The sequence below is a fragment of the Clavelina lepadiformis genome, chromosome 4, assembly GCF_947623445.1.
Source record: "Clavelina lepadiformis chromosome 4, kaClaLepa1.1, whole genome shotgun sequence".
In the NCBI taxonomy this organism is placed as follows: Eukaryota; Metazoa; Chordata; class Ascidiacea; order Aplousobranchia; family Clavelinidae; genus Clavelina; species Clavelina lepadiformis.
Window position 1 is genome coordinate 3,673,399 of NC_135243.1, and position 19,277 is coordinate 3,692,675.

A 19,277-nucleotide genomic window follows, 5' to 3' on the forward strand; every position below is an offset into this window, starting at 1 on the left:
CAGAGGTGGGCAGTCGGTAGGCCTACTTTGAAAGTACCGTCGGTAACGGTATCGGTAGCCTACTTGGCAAAAAATGTGCGGATGGTTCAGGTATTTGGTACTATTTAAAAATGTTATTCGGTACTTTGTCGGTACTCGATACCGGTACTTTTCGTGATAAAGATGCTGCTGTAAATGCATTAATTGCCACTTTTATGTCCAGTAAAGGTTACTCCAGGTCAAAACATAAACGTAACTCGCTTGCAATTTAACTTGACACTTTTAGATTAAAAAAGATCAACAGATGCTAAAATTGGCATTAAGTGTTAATTAACACGTATATTTGAAAACATACTTAATAAAATTATAAAATAATTACGTGAAAGCACCAAGTACCGGGACTGATTAAAATTTCTTGAAAGAAGTGGTTCTGTACTTTTTTACAAAAGTACTGACGATACCGGTATCGGTAATGAAAAAGTACCGCGGTACAGTAATTCGGTACTATAGTACCGCCGTACTGCCCACCTATGCTTAGAATCCAATACAAACATTGACAAAATTAAACTTAATGTGCTATTTGAAAGTATAATTTTATTGGTTTGATTTAACTGCTGTGCGGTTAGTCGCGGCGTAAGAGTCGTTCAACTTATACGTACTTAACCACTAGCGTTACTGATACATAAATGCAAATGTATTGTAAGCAGAAATAAATAATATACTATATTGCACAATATTACAAAAACAGATTTGAAATAAAGATGTGATTTTATTGAATAAACAGGAAACAAAACGTCCAAAAATAAATCAGTAGGAAGTAGAAACACACAATTTATTAAACAAGCAATAAACCTATTAAAGCTAACATTTACGCACACGTTTTTAAACCTGACCAACCCAGATTAATCTACAAGAAAAATCTGATAATTTCTAGACTATATTGGTATACTCCTATCTTATTAAATTATGTATTTTTTAATAGAAACAATATTTACCGCCCTAGTCATTTTCAGTGTTCCGGTTTTAGTGCTGCTGTGTGCTTGGGCAATGATGTGATAAATAACTGGTCCAGTGCACTTCTGCGCTAGACCCCTGATAACTTTTAGACTTTAGTAAAGTTTCTTGTGAGTGTCTGAATGAATGAATGGTGTCAATCTTTCGTGTGACCGATAGGAATTAGTAAAGTTTATAACAAGAATATTTTACGTTAAATAAGTCAAGGCTAGCTTACAGTTGGTGTATTTGTACAGATAAGTGTTATTGCTAAATTCTAGCTGAGCTTACGCTAAGTCTAGCATCGTAGACCTAGTGTACCGGTAAACCAGTAACGGCAAATTTGTCAAAAAAAAAGTTTTTTAAATCAAAAATTTTCTTTTTTAGGTCAAAAAACAATTGCACTGAAAAAAATAATAGATGCATAACATCTATAGGCAATATGGCGCAGGTAAACATAAAAATCATATGATAGGTTTACCTCTGTTATGATATACGTACAACTGTGTAACTGTCTTTTTGCAATCTTCCCAAACTTCTTCAAATGGCTTTCGGCGCAAATTTGTTGGGTAAACCCTCACATGATGCCATTGTGAAACTGCAGGAACATGAAATTAAATTTCTAGAGGTGTGTTTTAAATTTTAGCTCTATTTATCACCATTTAATACCATTTATTCATCGTTCTATTTTTACCATTTGTTTAGTATTCTTGTACGCATGCTTTGAGTGATTTGAGAGAAAAAGTTAAATATCTGAAAGTGGCGCATGAATTATGTTTTGTATTTACACGTATGCATATAAAAGGCTCTTTTTGAACAATGTGTGTAATATATGTACATATATACACAGGATGTTAAGCTTCTTCAAATATATATGTTTGAAATACCAGGAAGCTAATTTAAAATTTATTACATAATATTTATGTAACTGAGAGTGAAGTGTTCAATGGATGTGTAGATTTATGTCTCTTTTCTTGCTCAGGTCGTAAAGCGCACAATAGCAGCTCGTGCCAAATGTGAAAAGGAGTATGCCAACGCCCTCGCCCAAATCACACAGTTAAGTACAAAGATAGAGCACCCAGAATATGACAGCCCATTATATAAGGTACTGGTATACAGTGTTTAAGATGTATTATGTAAATATCATAATATTATAAGTTGTATATATATTATAAACATATCTATGACATCTGTAATATCTGAATGGACTTTTATACTATGGCTAGCATTCTGTCAAACAATTGGTTGATCGTGAAAAAAGTTGTATGCGTAGTTCTTTTAAATATTCTGATTATTTTGTGTTTTTGATAATTTATGTCAATATGTATAACATTGCATTCATGCTGGAACTCATACAAGTAGTAAAATGGTAATACTCTTGATCATAAACATCAGCGGTGTTCGGCGTTTTATCTATAATACTTCAAGTTTTTTTTTTCTCAGGCCTGGGATGGAATAGTGCGCGAAACCTCCCTCACTGGGCAGTGCGTGAAAGAAAATGCAGAATTACTGCAGGCATTGAGCCAGGAGAAGGTTGGATGTTTGATTAAAGACAAAACAGCGATGAAGAAATCTTACACAGAAAACAGAGAACGCATTGATAACGAATTTGTGAAGGTTTGCAGAATTTAGCTTTAATTTGTTACTGTGCCAGCGCTTTATGGGTCCAGGCTACTGGATAACAAATAATTAACGTGGTTTTTGTGTTTGCTGAGTACCTAATTAGTTTTGCTCTATTGTTTGCAGCTGCCAGTTAATGTTTATCGTTTCATTTGTTTAACATTGTGAAATTTCTAGATTATTCACACTGGCCTTGATAAGAAACATTCCATTTATATGAAAACCGAAACCGAAGTTTCCATTGCTCATAAGAACTATGACACCGCCGTGGAGAAAGGTTATAAAAGTTAATATTAAGAATTTAATTAATAATTAACCTTACTTGTTGTGGTCCATGGCGTAGTCTAAATTGTCCAATTTTTTCTGTTTGACAGGAAAGCTCACGGCTTTGGAGAAAGCCCAGGAAAAGTACAAGAAAGCTACGATGAGGTTCCATAACCATCACAATGACTATGTTCTTCAGGTTACAGAGGCCCAAATGCACCAAACTCACTATAGGTATATATCACAGCGGATTCTTTTTTAAAGTATTAATTTTTAAGTTTTAATGGTTACTTTTGCTTTTCTATGTTATATATATATATATCTATTATAAATCTATAAATGCTTTTTGTACAATATTTTTTCAGCATCACTGACAGAAACCATTTTAGTTTGGTCACGGCAAAAGTATCTTATATTAACACAATGGATCAGCTTCTTGTATACTAAGCATAAGTCACCACATTTTAAGTTCACTTTTTGATATCAGCAATATTACAGATTATCACCAAATTAAAGCTGCCAGTATTATGGTATATTATTAAGAAAGTCAGCACAAAGAATAAACCCACCGGATGAATGAATCAAATAATGACTTATGCTAATGCTGTTTGCATATCTAAAGCACACTTTTCACAACTTCCTTCTTGTAACTTCTATTTCAGGAACACCATACTTCCTGAACTTCTCAACGGCATGCAATACATGGAAGAACAATATGTTGAAACTATGTGGGTATATCATAGGTTATGAATCGGCAGCATAAAGTATAACATGTTTGTCTAAAAGTTTTATAAAATATAAACCTATAAACTAAAAGTGGTTTCATTTTTTTACAAATTTAAAATTCTTCCACGTCATTCACTGCTTAATGTTTGGAGTGGCTTGTAATACGAAGGATGATTAAAACAGCTGAAATATTTTAAACATGACAAGCAGAAGTTTTGATCTAGAGACGTTCTCAAAATCTTTCATTCCGCTCTATTTTATATGTTGTCTTTAAAGCAAGAGTATTCTGCTTGAATATCTTGAACTGGTTTCGCCTTGTCGCGAAGACTATATATCGTCTCACAAGATGGCAGAAGAGGGCACGAAAGAAGTGAACGCCAACTCTGAATACAACGACTTTGTTGAAACTCAGAGGTATGTTGACTTCTACGCAAATGGACTTGCACTGATGTTTCATGTGAACACGGACCAGTGGTTTTATGTTGAACCATTTGCCCTGCTGTGAGTCATCCCTTGGACTGACCTTTTGGGTATTCAGGACCGCGCTGGAGACGGAGGCTTTGATAAAGTTTGAACCACTCAGAAATGAGGGCGCATTGCTTCCACAAAATCAAATCTTTCTCAACAGTTTGAGTCTGCAAAGAATTGACCATTTGTGAGTTGCAGTAAGCATGACAGCTGGTGATACCATTCAAATTATTACTCATCTCATATTAATAATAGCTTACTATCTGTGTCATATGTATGTATGTTGTATATGTTTTGTGTCTTGTCTAATGTGAATTTTGTGAATTTCCCTAATTCTAAAATTCCATTTATCCAGAGCCCATACCTATCTAGATGATCTTGAGGTTATTCAAGTTCAAATTCAAGATTACAGTCAACGTTTAAATGACCTTGAGTTTGACATTCAGAAGATTTCCCAAAATTTTATGCAGATGTTGTAAGTTCCAAGGAACGATTTCGTATTCGTTTGATCTTTCTTCACTTGTTTGATATATTCACTACACACTAGCACGGGCTTAGGTGATAGATATGACACCCACACACACTGGTCCATGCTATTATCACTCAATATGTGATTATCGCCGTCAGTGTGTGTGTATATGGCTTTCGTTAATGCTGCATCACCTTGCATGTTAAGTACCTGTGCTGCTTTTGTGTTGTGTTTTTCCTCTGTTGCCACTTGTTGTCGTTGTTTAAATTTTTTTTGTTTTTCTTCTGTTTTGCAAGAAAGGAAGCATCTTGGTGTGGAAGAAATCGGGTGAATATTCTTCTTTTGAATATGCGTGGGTGTAATTTTACCCACCAGCTTTTACCATCGTCATCGAAGTCTTTATGATTTTCTTTAAAATTTGGATTTGTTCAAGTGTTATTATGCGTAGCGTTAATCTGCATGTGGTGTTAGAACGCGTAATATTCAAGATTTTACTGCAATCGCCTTTCCCGATACTATAACCATCATTTCTGTAAATCAAAACTAATTTGACAACCACCACCTCGTGTGAGTTTTAAACAAAACCTCGCATCATCAGGTTAATGGCAAAGAACCAGGAGTTCATCGGCACAAAGTTGAACTTGGTCGAACGTCAGCAGACCCAGGTTCGACAACAGCAGCTTCATTATCTCCTCAATCAGACCCTGCAAGAGCTTGGTGATGGACCTGCTTCGGTGGGGCTCGATTTACCTGAATTAGACGGGATGTCCATCAGCTCGGCAGATTATAAAAGCCCAGAACATAAGGGTGGTGGGGTAAGTGTCCCCTTAGTTCATTCACCTCAAGAAACTTTAAAAATATTTTAAAGCTATTCTTATTGTGCTGATGTTATTGTAGTTGGGCTCAACTATAAATTAATTAAAATAGAAATATTTCATCCTTATTTTAGGTGATACCAAAGTTCAGTTTTAATAAAATAAAACCATTCAAAGTTCCATTTAAGAAGTCTTCAGTGAAAAGCAAAGACCAAACTGACGAGGTGATTAATCATTGTTATGCAATTGAAGGATGATTGTTTTGTAAATTAATGTTAACTATGACACGGGAACAAAGAGTGAAATCATGATATAAACATTTTAAACCGCATCAATTGATTGAAAACAAGTTAAGATAAGAAGTTTAGTGTAGTAACCCATGTCCCAACTCACAGAGCTATCGTATATTTGCTGCATTATATTGATCCTGTTGAATTTGTTGCTTGTGGTACCAGCTGCGATTATTCGACAGATTTGTTTCAGTTTTTGGAAGCAAACATAATTACATCGGAGTGAAATAGATCGACTGTTTTAACCTGCCACCATGAAATGTTTTACTCGTTTTAGCCGCTCATTTTCGATCCGTCGAAAGCTGATCGGGATCAGCGCTGGTTCCACGGTATGATTCCCCGACAAGAAGCGATGCAGCTAATCGTCAGTAATGGAGACTTTCTCTTAAGGGAAAGCACCAATTCACCGGGGGAATTTGTCCTCTCTGGGAAGTCTGAGAACCAGATCCGTCATTTCAAGATACAAAAGAATGAACAGGTACGGTCCAGGCTATTGTGATGTCATACTGGCTATTGTGTAATTTCTGCAATTGCTTCACTCTATCATTCCTCTTTTGATTGCAGGATCATTATAGATTCGAGAGTGATTTCTACAACACGGTGTTCGATTTGATCTACGAGCATTACTCGAAACAAATCCCAGTGACAAAGAAGACTAACTGCCTGCTCAAGAATCCTATTTGTAAGGTAGGGAGTTGTGTGGTTTGCTCATTTAATTTACCACATAATATGGATCATGTGCAGAGAACCATTGCCATATAGTCACACTTTTAACCAGGTGGATGGCAATAAGCAGGCGTGTGTGTTTGAAAAGGCAATTTCTTAGCATATTTCTTGATCTAGTAAACTACCTAATATGTGTAGTCACAGAAAAATCGCCGCGTGAGACCCTGTGAAATTTTGCATGCAAACTAGAATTTGACAAAAGTCACGTATCTCTTGCTCCTGTTACATAAGCCCATAGCCGAAAGTGGATTTTGATGGATTTTATTTGCTCATTTAATTAACAGCATGATAAGGATCATGTGCAGTGAACCCTATCCATCACATTTTCAACAAGGCAGATGGCATTTTATTTGGTTTACCTGATAACATACATGTCATAATTTGGATGCTTGTAAATCGATAATGCTAAGACAATTCCACACCTTTGAAACAAAATTTATTTGTAATAATGATCAGCTGTAAATTTAAATGAAATTTATGCAATGATTGGTAAATGGAGAAGATTAGAGCAACCAAAACGACGCACAACAACACAAAGTTGGTTAAAAAGCATAAATCTATAACATACCTCCAGGACAAGTGGCAACTCACGCACAACGACATCAGCATCGACGAGAACAATCGCTTGGGTGCCGGCAACTTTGGGACGGTTTATCGAGGACTCCTAATTGGCACCAACCAGTGGGTGGCGGTAAAGACCTGCAAGGAGAATGTCGATCGCTCGACGAGGGACAAATTTTTGATGGAAGCAAGGTAGGACGCCCAGTGGTGATTTTTACTCGGATAAATGTTGGTTTGTCCGAGTGTGATCTGTGATTTCTTTCTTCTGTCGGAGCGTAACAAGATAATTTTCGAAATCAAACATCCAATGAGTGATAATTATGATAAATTTTAACTTTATTGAAACTTACTATGATTTAAATCTCTAGGATCTTGAAAGAATTTGACCACCCGAACATTGTCAAACTAATCGGGGTGTGCACAGATCGGCAACCCATCTACATCGTTATGGAACTCGTTGAAGGTCTAATTTTAACTCATGCAAAGTCCGACCGCCGAATTTTCACGTTAAATTATTGATATATAACCTACCAGCATGCAGGCTTCCTACCATAAGCGCATACATCTGAAGCTTTAGCAAGTATCTGTTACTCGAGTCTTGATTGTATTATTACGACATACGCGGAGACTCATTGTATTATTACGACATAGGCGGAGACTTGGGAGTTTACTTAAAGAAGCTCGTTAGTCAGCTTTATACTCATCACCTCGTCGGCTTCTGTCGGGATGCTTGTGCTGGACTCGCTTACCTCGAAGGAAAGAAATGTATTCACAGGTGTCAGCATTTGTATTTGATATTTTGGATTAGTGGACTACTTCTGTTTCACGTGTGGTTTCAATATGTGGTTTTATTCCTGGATGTTTCTAGTAAAGGTTTAAACAGACAGTTCTGGCTCTGGAAATCCAGTGACCAGTATAAATAAACATGAATCATGTAATAAGTTAATAATGTTGACTGTAACTCTGTAAGTTCCCAACATTCATTCATCGCGTACATGTCTTGGCTACAAATGTTCTTTAATGCTAATCTGCTTAACACTGGCAACTTAGTTTCCTAGGTGTGATTTGATTGATGGGAAGTAGTTAATAAAGAGTTCTGCACATGACTGATTACTTTATACTGAAAATCCTGGCAATTCTTTTGACAACCTGAAAGTTTTCCCGGTCACGCAATTGTAAAATTTGATTCACGAAACGAAACTCATCACAGAAATTAATAAATATAATTAATAACCAATTAATAAAATATTTCGTCTCGGTTAATCTTCAAATCAATCTTTCACCAGGGATGTAGCAGCAAGGAATTGCCTCGTCTCTCAAACTTGCTCCATCAAGATCACAGACTTCGGGATGTCGCGAGAGGAAGACGATGGGATTTACACGGCCAGCGGGTACATGAAGTCCATCCCTGTGCGTTGGACTGCTCCTGAAGCCTTGAACTTCGGTGACGTGTTGATGTTATTTTCATTTAATTCCATTTGTTTTTGAGTGTTAGTTGAGTGAAAAGCGATTTTAGTGGTTAGCCTTCACTTAAATCTTTAGGAATTTATTTCTTAATTTAATTTAATGCTGGTTAATTATTAGTTAGTTTAGTTGATTCATTTTATGGCCGAGTTGTTAACAACAATCTCAAATAACAGGACAATTCACATCAGCGAGCGATGTTTGGAGCTTTGGCGTCCTCTCGTGGGAGATATTTGCATACGGCAAGCAGCCCTACCCGAACATGACCAACCTGCAAACCAGGGAGAGCATCGAGAAAGGTTTGAGTCTTTCTCTTTATGTTTTCCCGTTTTATGAAAATCATCGCCTGATAATAAACATGAAAATTGTGCGTTAAAATTGTCACCATTACAGGATATAGAATGCCTATGCAGGAGAATTGCCCGAGAGAATACTATGAACAGGTCATGGTGCGATCCTGGGAGAATGACCCAGGTCGGAGACCTCGTTTTGCCGATCTTCTGATAACCATAGACAACATATATAGAAATGCAGGCGGCAATTAACGGCGTGTTTCGTGATAAGTTTATTGAAAGCTTTCCACGGTATTGCATTGTGTATTGCCGATGCCCTGTATGTTAAGTATTACGTTCCCTTGCATATTAAGGACTTCCTTAACCTGACTGTTTTGTGGTTGTTTTTTCAGTTTGTCCACCCGCGATTTTTACGTGGGAATTTCTATAATCAGTGTAGTATCTTTCAACTATATTAAATGTCCGTGCGTTTTTGATATTTGTCAGAAACGTGAAAGGGCGCCTGCACTCTTTGCACTTCAATAATTTTGTGATTTACTAATTGCACTTCAATCTAATCAACGCTTCGTTTTCTACGTTGCCGCTTTGCAATATCACTACTTACACGCACGACATTTATCTCTTAATTATTGCCACAGAATTTTATCATTGTGTTGTCATAATTGTAGTTCTAGTCTAATTTTATGCAAAGATTTTACGTCACTTCTATATCCTGTTATTCTTCACTTGTAACTCCAGTGCATTAGTCAACTGTGTACTTATTATATTGCAATTGGAATCACAATCATAACACTTAATTCCATCTCAAATTTTTAAAACATTCATCATTCGTTGTGTCCATTTCGGTAGGTTTGGGAAAAAAATCCGTATTCTTTATAATGTAAATGAAAACAGTTCCAACGTGTTTGAGTCGATTTTTAATTGCTATGTCCCCTGACTACTTCACTTGACTTATTATCCGTGAGTTTTGCTGTTCCTTTTTCGACTAACCTAACTAACTCTGTCTTTACGCTGACCATGATGTGCCTGTAACATAGTCCCGTAAATTGTGTTTTTGTCGCTTGTCCTGTAGTGTACTTGCCATTTGCAGTCAGCAGTTTCTATTGTCTTGTTTTCACACTCACGATACTAATTCAACAATTAACATTCTTCCAATTATTTTCCCGTTTAATGAGTTCTTTACAAATTTGCTCCTTTCGATGAAGCGCGACTCTCGGTGAACGGCGTTGCTACGTAGAGCAATAACCCCTCTGATGTGTTCTGTTACTGATCGTGAAAACATCTACACTATTATTTGTAATAAATAAATATCCCACAAAGAAAAGTCGGTCATCATATTATCAACAGTGTAACCATCGAAAGGCCATAACATTATCCACGTCCATGGACTAAGAATATGAAGAACCAGGATTTAATGGTGGTAATTAACTAATTACACATTGCTTGATGATGCAGCATGTGCAGATATGAATCATAGAATTATTTAAATAACTCGTGAATGTAAGATGTTTTCAGCGGTGATTAAACTAGTCGGGGCTAAACCCATTCCATTCCATAGTTAACTTTTAGTAATCTTATTATGATTAAACCTTTGCTTACTGGTAATTTCACGTAGGCAACGGCCTACGCAAATAGATACGAGCACTCGCTTCGTTTGGTTTGAGTTATGACAGAAGCAAAATCTTCTATTACGACTACCTACTAGACTCGTCTGTGGAAGCAGCATTTTGTGAGGACGAGGGCTGACTTTACAGGCTTTATCCTACTAAAGTGCAATCAATAACGAAGCCAAATGGAGTTTGAGTTGAGCATGCTTGGAAAATCTGCACATAACGCTGTCATTGAGCTGCAAGACAGTGAGATACAGCTGTTTGAGGTGAACCGATGTTGTAATTTTTGTCTTCAGTGTTTACAATTCGTTTTATTGTAACGCGTAGACTTTTACCAGTTGCTGTAACTTCTTTACAACTTCCTTCTTACTTCTGCAAATTTCTGTACTTGTTTTGCTTCACTTATTGTCACACCAGTTATGTCAATGTATTATTTCTAGGTTAAAAATGAACAAGAGTTTCTGTTTGGTTTTGTTTTGTGTTGACTGGTTTGATTTCAAACGAATAGACAGGAGCACAAGCTAGACTTATGTGTTATTACTGTTGTAATATTAGTAAAAGGGCGTAAGTTATTTGCGAATAACTCCGTGATTTTTTCCAGATAATGAAACAAACGATAGCAATGCGAGCAAAGTGTGACAACGAATATGCAGACTCTCTTATCCAAGTCGCGATGCACGGTTCCAAACTGAACGCACCACGCCACAACAGTTTCTTATTCAAGGTGAATATTCGACGTTTGCGTGTTTTTCTTAACTATCCAAAAGCAGTGTTTTCGTATTTTTTCTCACAGGCGTGGGAGGAGATCGTTTGTGAAATGTTGCAAAAAGCTAAATGTATAAAAAGTAGCTCGGAAACCCTGCTCTCCGAGACTAACCGCACACTCATGGATTTGATCGTTGAGAAAAAAGCATTCAAAAAAGCTTATCTGAAGACAAGGGAAAGAATTGACAACGAATTTACGAAGGTAACTTGTGGATTTTGATAACTCGAAAGTTTTAATTTATGTTAGATTTTCAGAATCACAGAAATCATTTCCAGTTATTCAACCAATATTTCGTATTTAAATCGTATTTTCTCGCTAAGATAATTGCTTTGTAATTTCAAAGCCTGCTGTATCAAATAAAAAGATTTTGCCGACCCTATTTTGCGTAAACCTTGTCTCAAAATGCTGTTTCAACAAAAATTTCCATTCAGTCATATTTTGCAGGTGGTGCACACCACGCTTGAGCAAAAACAGAAGATCTACTCAAAACTTGAGTCAGAGGCAAACTCCGCTCACCAGAATTACAAGAATTTGGTCGAAAAAGGTTTACAATTACGATATAAATATGAAAGTTAAGTTTTACTGTGCCTATAATTGACACAATTTAACTCATTCATAAAAGAGCTATTGTCTAATTTATATTTACAAATCATATTTCCTAAACCTAATATTTTAGAATGAAAACCGGCAAAACTGCCATACTACGCTTTCTGTTCTTGTTAAGTCAAATTTACTTCATTGATCATTTAAAATAATTAATTAAATGAATTAACGTTGTTATTGGTGATAGTCATGAGATGCTTTCCTCAGTGACACAGATGACGTATTTCTCATATTCAGGCAAAAGTTCAGACAAGGCTCAAGACCGTTACCGTAAATGTCTCATAAAACTGTACAACGCACATAACGATTACGTCATCCAGCTTGAGGAAGCGAGATTACATCAGCAGAATTACAGGTGATAATGACGTAATTGCCTTTGAAAATGTTTATGGGAAAACGTTCCACAAGCCCTCCGGTTTAAAGCAATGCGCAATTATGCAATGAAACTTACTACGTTTTGAATTTCCCGACCATTTTGCAGAGACTCTTTGCTGCCTCAATTGATGAAGACGGTGCAGAAATTTCAGACGCATCACACGAATAACATGTAAGGCGGTATGCTGTGTTTTCTTGTCTGCTAATGACTCACTTCATGAAAGTGATAATAATTGAATTGAAGCATACGGGTCTATGCGCTCTTTACATATATCCAGGGGCGCCGGGAACTATCGAAAAGGGTGGGGGGCAGATAAAGGTCATTTTTTGGTGCTAGACGTAGTTGAAAAAGTTATGTATCTGCAAATTACAGTTGCGCACCATTTTTTATCATTACGTAATTTCGTATAAATATGTCAACTGCATCTGTAAAACACATCAAATCAACAAAAAAATCACAAAACAAATCAACTCATCTGTGACACACATTAAAAACAATGCTTGTGAAAATGAAATCAGTCATTGAAAAAAGCTTCTCGAAAGCGCTTACAACGTATGTGAGTTCGAATCATTGCTTGGCATTTCCAATCAGTTCCACCGCCATGAACGCGCATACCACATAACGATGATGAGATTTTAAAAATAAAATATTAATGCTTCAGGCTCACCCAAGTGTAAAGCAAAACTTTTGTTTCAAAGAAAAGAATTTTTTCTCTGGTACCTGCATCGGGTTGCTCCCTCCCGCAACGAGTTTATAACTTGCCACAAGCTGGCGAAAGAGAGGGTAGAGGAGATCGACGCGTTGTTGGAATGCAGAGAGTTTGCAAAAAGTCACAGGTGACATAGAGTAGAAGTGGAAGCTACAGATAATTCATAATTGTGGCAAACACAGCAGCAATGAAATGTTCGATTAGTCTGTGAGTTGATTGTAGTTTCCAAAATTAAAAAGATTTTAAATTGTAATTACGAGTTTATTTAAACTGTTACTTGTATAATTGCTGTTGCATCTTCAAAGTTGACTTTGTACGTCGGTTTCTCAAGCGATAAGTTTAACGCTAAAACCAACCGATGTTGGTTGTGCAATAAAGTTAAAATCGATTAGAGTTTCAATTATAATCAACAGCTGCCGACTCGACAAGGAAGCAACGATCTCGTTCATGCAACTCAGGGGAGAAGCCGGTACTTTCCCGTACAACCAAATCGTTGTCAACCGGACGACAGTGCAAAACGTCGAACAGCAGTGAGTGTTTCCATATATGGTCATTTGAGACGATATTACTAATCATGTTGTGTATTACGTCACTATAATAATTGATGATGTTTTAACGATAATTATAAAGACTTGTTAGTCTATTTATGCTTTGTAGAAAATTGCCACATGACGACATGGCAGTCAAAGAGAAGTTTATTTGTTGTGAAAACATTATCTTCCAGGTTTGAAATGGTGAAACGGGACTTGGCTGCGACACAGAAGCGAATATTTCTGAGACAGAAGAAGCATCAAGTGCATGAGTACGTTGAGAATAACTACAGCGATATGTACGATGACTCCGCGTAAGTAAAAAACAAAAAATTCAATTTAAAGTTGAATCATTCTTAAATTGTTATTGGTATGATTTTAAATGCATTCAGTTTAAAATTGCTGAAAGCCTCTGACACAGTCATAATCATAATTATGACCCCATACAGTATCGAAAGCTAGCTAATCTAATCTAAAAAAATTAAGACCCAACAAAAACAAACCACAATAACACAATCTATAAATTGCCATTTAAAACCGTTAACTATAGTATAGCACAGGGATGTTCAACCTGCGGCCCGCGAGCCATAGTGCGGCCCACCTGAGATTTTTGTGCGGCCCGCTAGTCATTTTCACTCCAAGTAGTATTTTGAACTTTGAATCTTAGCCTAATTAAAATGTACCAGTCAGCTCTTTATGTATCCATTTTTCTTGAAATTTAATAGGTTCTGCGGCCCAATGAATTATTTCAAGTGACAATGCGGCCCACTATAATAAAAGGTTGGACATCCCTGGTATAGCACAATAGCACAATAGCACAATAGCACAATAGCACAATAGCACAATAGCACAATAGCACAATAGCACAATAGCACAATAGCACAATAGTACTATAACACAATACACTCCGTTACAGTTATAATAGCAAACGATGAAGGCTACAGCATAAATTATTCTGCAGGTTCCAGGATGGATTCTTCGCCGATTTTGAGTCCTGTGAAGACACTTGCCTCGAATCGAAACAGAGCCACATAACTCGGCTTCTTGACCAATTGACCAATAGCAGCGAGTATGACGACCCAGGCTTCGATGAGAACCAACAGCAAAACAAAGTGCAATCTCCGAAAAAGGTAAAAGGTAGTAACGATGACGTCTTTATGACCTAACAATAGTAATGTGACCACGTTATTACAAATACGGACGACAGTAAATGTTTGAAAACTCCCTAAAGTCTTATACGGTGTGTTTTGTGAAAATGCAAAAACAAAATAGACCAAGCATAGGGCTATAAACGTACAGCGAAAGTTGTTGTTAACAAAAGAATGCTCTCTGTTTAATAAGATGTCGATTTGTTTGGTTTAACCTCAAACATTGACAGCAGAAAAGTTGATATTTTAGCAAATATATTTTGACGACAATGATATCATTCGTTTTTATGGATCGGAGTCGACTTAATTTATTTTCTCTTGATTATGACGAAAATGTGACAAATTATCACAGGTTTCATCCAATCTCTTCGCAAACTTGCACAAAATCTTTCCAACAAGACCAAATCCCGGAGAAGGAGAGAGAAAGGTAAAATGTTAAAAATTAGCAGATATTGTTGAGTTGAAACGCATAAAAATATTCTAGTGACACAGTTGAATTTCTTAACGGTGACATAACAAGATGTTGCAGTTATGGCCTTTTAAAGCTAGAAACTTACAAGGCCATACAATGTTATCTCGCTTCCTCTATTTAAAATCATTTTGTTTCAGGATTCAAATTTTAATTTCACAAAACCTTTACAAGACCAATCGTGGTTCCACGGCGCCATCTCGCGGGGAGTAGCAGAGTCTCTTCTTAGAAATAGCGGCGACTTTCTAATCAAACAAAGCACACAGAACCCAAACAACTTTATTCTTTCTTTTAAAGCTGGACATGTTGTCCGCCATATCAAGATTACGGAAAACGATCAGGTGCAGTTATGGCTGTTTTGCTTATTATTCGGTTAACTTTGAACTTGATTTAATTGTGCCCTTGCAAGTTATAGCACGGCTACAGTGGACGAAGGTTATTTTTTAGAATTATTGTATATTAATGAATCAAATTTTATAGGTTTATTGAAAAATAACATGTAGATGATTAAATTTTTTTTTACAAATATTAAATTAGAAATTAACACAAAGCAAAGATTAGAGTTTGTAGCTTAACAAACCCTAACAATGCTGCTACATATGTGCTTACAACACATGAATAACTGTCGCGTTATAAATCGCCTTGTAATTAGGTGTGACCATGGGACAAAATTACGTCATTTACGTGGCAATTGATATTGCTTCTTGTAAAACGTCAATAAAAAATGACAACAACATCTTTCAACTGAACAAAATCATGGAAATATATTCCACGGTCTCTCGCTAAATTCTCCATCTCCATTCAAATAGGAAGAATACGACTTTGGTGAGAAATCTTTTGACTCAATTGTGGAGCTGGTCTTCTATCATTACAACAAGCGAGTTCCTGTCAGAAGCACTTACAATGCCGACCAAGTCCTGACCAAGCCCGTGATCAAGGTATAACTGGTTTTAAGCGGCTTAATTACAGCCTAAAGACCAAAAGCTACCCAGTGTAATATCTTCTCAAACCACACGCGGTCACTATACTCTATGATTTAATTATAATTTTAATTTTTTTTAAAACGACTCTTTCAGATAAATTAATAACAATTTGTAGTTTGATCTACAACGTATCATAAGCTTAGATTAGGGCGTAACCACTGTTTATAACTTGAAGATTGCTGAATATTTGTACGGAAATGTCTGTGTAACACAAGCTATGACTGTCGTGTCATGAAATGTCAACATTGTACCTTTACGTTGAAGTAAAACCATAAATATGATCTTTATTGTTTCACCCAAACCAGGACTCTCCGGGTGGAAGCGAGTTCTGGAAATTACGTCACGATGACATAGAGTTAAAAGATCAGCTGGGCAAAGGTCACTTCGGGGTCGTCTACAAAGGTTTTCTACGTTCTAAGAACCAGTGGGTGGCGGTAAAGACCTACACGATGGAACAGGATGCTGCGATGCGCGAAATGTTTCTGAAGGAAGCGAGGTGGGTTTAAGTGAGACCTACACAAACCGGATGTGACGTTACATAAACGAGAATGTTGACTTAAAACTTTACGAAAAGAAGTTAATGTTACCTTGAATCAACGGTAGGATTTGAAAACTGTGTTATCATCTTCAGAATGACCGGACTGGTTGAGTTAAATAACAATTCTCCAATACGCATTAAATGCTGCCGCGAAAGCCGAATTTACGCACTAAATACGATGCAGCGATGGTGTTATTTTTGGTAATTGCAAGTTGCTTTTTAGAATCACGGAGGATTACGACCATCCCAATATCGTTAAAGTGATTGGCGCGTCCATCGAACGACAACCGCTGTACATAGTCATGGAATTGCTCACAGGTGACGGCACAATGATGATGCATAATTCAAACTGGAGTTCTCATAGAAGTGAACTCTTTATTTAAACCTTATTGATCACCTTTCATGAATTGCGCCCTATACCATTATTACGTCATAGTCCTATTTCTAACTTAAAAACGAAACTTTGCGATTTAAGTCGCGTTTTAGTTCTCAGTGTTAAAACTTTGATGTTGGTCACATGACTAAAAGTGGACAACCATTTGAATTTAAATTGACCAATCCAAAGCGACTATACTTTCGCGCCTATAGGTGGTGACCTCAAGAAGCATCTTTGCAAGAATCTCAACCTGGAAGTTCGAGAATTGATCGGGTACTGTCGCGACGCATGCGAAGGCTTAGCCTACCTCGAGGGAAGAAATTGCATCCACAGGTTGTTATGGCAACTTTAAACATTTAAGTCAAAAGTTTGAGTGTTAGCCAAAATTTTCACTTAAATGAAATTGCGCTTTGATGAGTTTCGGGTTTGTTTTATGACCACGAACTGACTCAAATGCCGTGTTAACGTGTGGGACCTTATACAGACTCAAGTCCTTGGTTGAAGTTTCGCCTCTTAACCGGGGCACAGGTTTCGTTATCACATTCGTCGCATTACTTTAATCTTTTCACACGTACAGGGACGTGGCGGCCCGAAATTGTCTCGTGTCTGAGTCGAACGTTGTGAAAATAACAGACTTCGGCATGTCACGTGAGGAAGAAGATGGCATCTACTACAGCACGGTCAAGAAAGTTCCAGTAAAGTGGACCGCGATAGAAGCGATTAAATTGAGTGGGTTCTTTCGGGCATCTTTTTCATTGACACTTTCCTCGTAGACTTGGACATGTTATACAACTATATTTGATATATCGAAAGATATTACATTCATGCTTCATGGTAGGCATATTCACCAGTGCCAGTGACGTGTGGAGTTTTGGGATCCTATCCTGGGAGATTTTCGGCTTCGGGAAACCCCCTTATCCAGGAGTGCCAACTTTCGTTTTATTGAACCAGCTGGAAGCAGGTGAGACAGACCACATTTCTTAAAAGTTATTCTGGCAAGCTTGGTCGTACGCAGGCGTTACCAAACTTCTTCGACAAAGGGCCAATAAGCAAGACAACTGATTGTCCTGGATTTGTTTCACAGGTTCTGAGCGCATTTGTGGCGCAGTGAGACAAACTTATCTCACGGGCTGTAGTTTGGTGACCCCGGCTTGAAACAACGCCAAAACAATTATAGATATCCTAATTCAAGGATATTGGGCAATGCTGAGAAATTTGATCAACAGCATATAATTATAAAAAGTTACATATTTCTTAACAATGCTTTTTTGTTCTAAGGTTAACTTAACCTATATTTTGTAACCATTTTGGTTTAAATGTAGCACAGATCTGTAAAACAACTTTTAACTCCAATTAAAATTTCAGCTACAAAAATACTTCATTTTACGTCCAAACTTGACTTTTTTCTTAATTTTCCACCCATAAAGAAATGCGTGTGATGTTAAAGAACCAATTTAATGCACGAAAACAACTCGCTCGGTAGAAAGAAGTCGTAAGCGTAGTTCGATTTCGTCAATGTACAGAATCATTTTGTTCAGTTTGAAAGTCATTTAAGGTCGACCTGTTTAAATTTTGTACCAAGTGCAACCACAAAAGTAAGCTTGGTATAACTACAAACAAACGCTAAGTCTCTAAATAATTAACGAACAACCTTCTTATTATCATAACGACATTTGTTAAGGGTTAGATTGTGGGCAAACTTATTTTGTTGATTGTTTCAGCGGAACCATGCAACTTATAATCATCGCCAGGTGTCGATAAAGAGCAATAGAAACCAATATCTTCATCAAAATTGCTTTATGATCTAACAAGCCTCACAATTTTTTTAGGCTATAGGATGCCAAGACAGGCCAAGTGTCCGGAACGTTACTATGACGAAGTGATGATGCCTTCTTGGAGTGAAGAGCCTAAGGAGAGACCTACCTTTCGACAACTGAGGCATATAATTGCCAACATCCAAACAACAATTTGAATCACAAATACCTATGCATTGGGCGATGTTATGACGATATACAGACTTTAATTGCGTAGATTTTTCATGTGAAGCGGACAGTAATGTTGTCGTGAATTTGTTGTGAGATGTAGCACGCGTGAAACTGTTTATGGTTTCATTAGTTGTTGCGTTGTATTGTTACGAAAAGAGCAAGCATGCAAGCAGCAGCAAGCATGTGGATTGTCGCTTGGCAAATCGTGGGAACCTAAACTTTTCATTCTTGCCGAATGGATTTCCGCATTTTGCCGCCTTTTATGGTGATTTTTTGCCCAATTGTATGTTATACAGATTGTTTTAATTATTTTCCAAGTAAAATCTACAATTCCAGTTATTTTTCACAATTTCTTGTTAACATATAGTATCTTAAATCTACCTTCTATTTTAGAATTAGTTTCCTACGCCAAACAACTGTAGTCAACTTCTTGTATAGGCCAATTCCTAGCGTGCTTGTCTTTAACAACGGGCTGTCAGGACAATTTCCGGTGATATAGTTACTTCCATTTATGTT

General features: G+C 36.9%; 2 protein-coding genes across 3 annotated transcripts; both read left to right on the forward strand.

The window, feature by feature from the left end:
• The first annotated feature begins 1,340 nt into the window (after window positions 1-1,340).
• On the forward strand, window positions 1,341-9,992 carry LOC143452127 (tyrosine-protein kinase Fer-like). Of its 2 annotated transcripts, XM_076952985.1 has the most exons (20): window positions 1,341-1,600; window positions 1,955-2,077; window positions 2,416-2,589; window positions 2,770-2,869; window positions 2,967-3,090; window positions 3,519-3,584; window positions 3,859-3,996; window positions 4,121-4,237; window positions 4,406-4,525; window positions 4,820-4,846; window positions 5,118-5,334; window positions 5,469-5,558; window positions 5,902-6,102; window positions 6,189-6,311; window positions 6,925-7,103; window positions 7,280-7,374; window positions 7,563-7,686; window positions 8,198-8,355; window positions 8,552-8,674; window positions 8,769-9,992. In XM_076952985.1, the coding sequence occupies exons 1-20, from the start codon at window positions 1,517-1,519 to the stop codon at window positions 8,918-8,920; spliced, it is 2,535 nt and encodes an 844-aa protein (XP_076809100.1). In that variant the 5' UTR covers window positions 1,341-1,516; the 3' UTR covers window positions 8,921-9,992. The 2 variants fall into 2 exon arrangements, with proteins under 2 accessions (XP_076809100.1, XP_076809101.1); XM_076952986.1 differs by lacking the exon at window positions 4,820-4,846.
• Window positions 9,993-10,342: 350 nt separating this feature from the next.
• On the forward strand, window positions 10,343-19,100 carry LOC143451821 (tyrosine-protein kinase Fer-like). The gene is made up of 19 exons (XM_076952566.1): window positions 10,343-10,544; window positions 10,880-11,002; window positions 11,072-11,245; window positions 11,489-11,588; window positions 11,885-12,002; window positions 12,129-12,194; window positions 12,722-12,859; window positions 13,146-13,262; window positions 13,457-13,576; window positions 14,224-14,392; window positions 14,763-14,837; window positions 15,020-15,220; window positions 15,689-15,817; window positions 16,168-16,358; window positions 16,624-16,718; window positions 16,989-17,109; window positions 17,354-17,505; window positions 17,615-17,737; window positions 18,606-19,100. The coding sequence occupies exons 1-19, from the start codon at window positions 10,461-10,463 to the stop codon at window positions 18,746-18,748; spliced, it is 2,439 nt and encodes an 812-aa protein (XP_076808681.1). The 5' UTR covers window positions 10,343-10,460; the 3' UTR covers window positions 18,749-19,100.
• The last annotated feature ends 177 nt before the right edge of the window (window positions 19,101-19,277 follow it).

Coding starts and splice junctions, on each gene's coding strand:
- LOC143452127 (XM_076952985.1), top strand. CDS start 1,517: ATGGCTTTCGGCGCAAATTTGTTGGGTAAACCCTCACATGATGCCATT. Junction 4,847..5,117: donor CTTGGTGTGGAAGAAATCGG/GTGAATATTCTT, acceptor TCGCATCATCAG/GTTAATGGCAAAGAACCAGG. Junction 7,104..7,279: donor AAATTTTTGATGGAAGCAAG/GTAGGACGCCCA, acceptor TTAAATCTCTAG/GATCTTGAAAGAATTTGACC.
- LOC143451821 (XM_076952566.1), top strand. CDS start 10,461: ATGGAGTTTGAGTTGAGCATGCTTGGAAAATCTGCACATAACGCTGTC. Junction 16,719..16,988: donor AGTCATGGAATTGCTCACAG/GTGACGGCACAA, acceptor TCGCGCCTATAG/GTGGTGACCTCAAGAAGCAT. Junction 17,110..17,353: donor GGAAGAAATTGCATCCACAG/GTTGTTATGGCA, acceptor TCACACGTACAG/GGACGTGGCGGCCCGAAATT.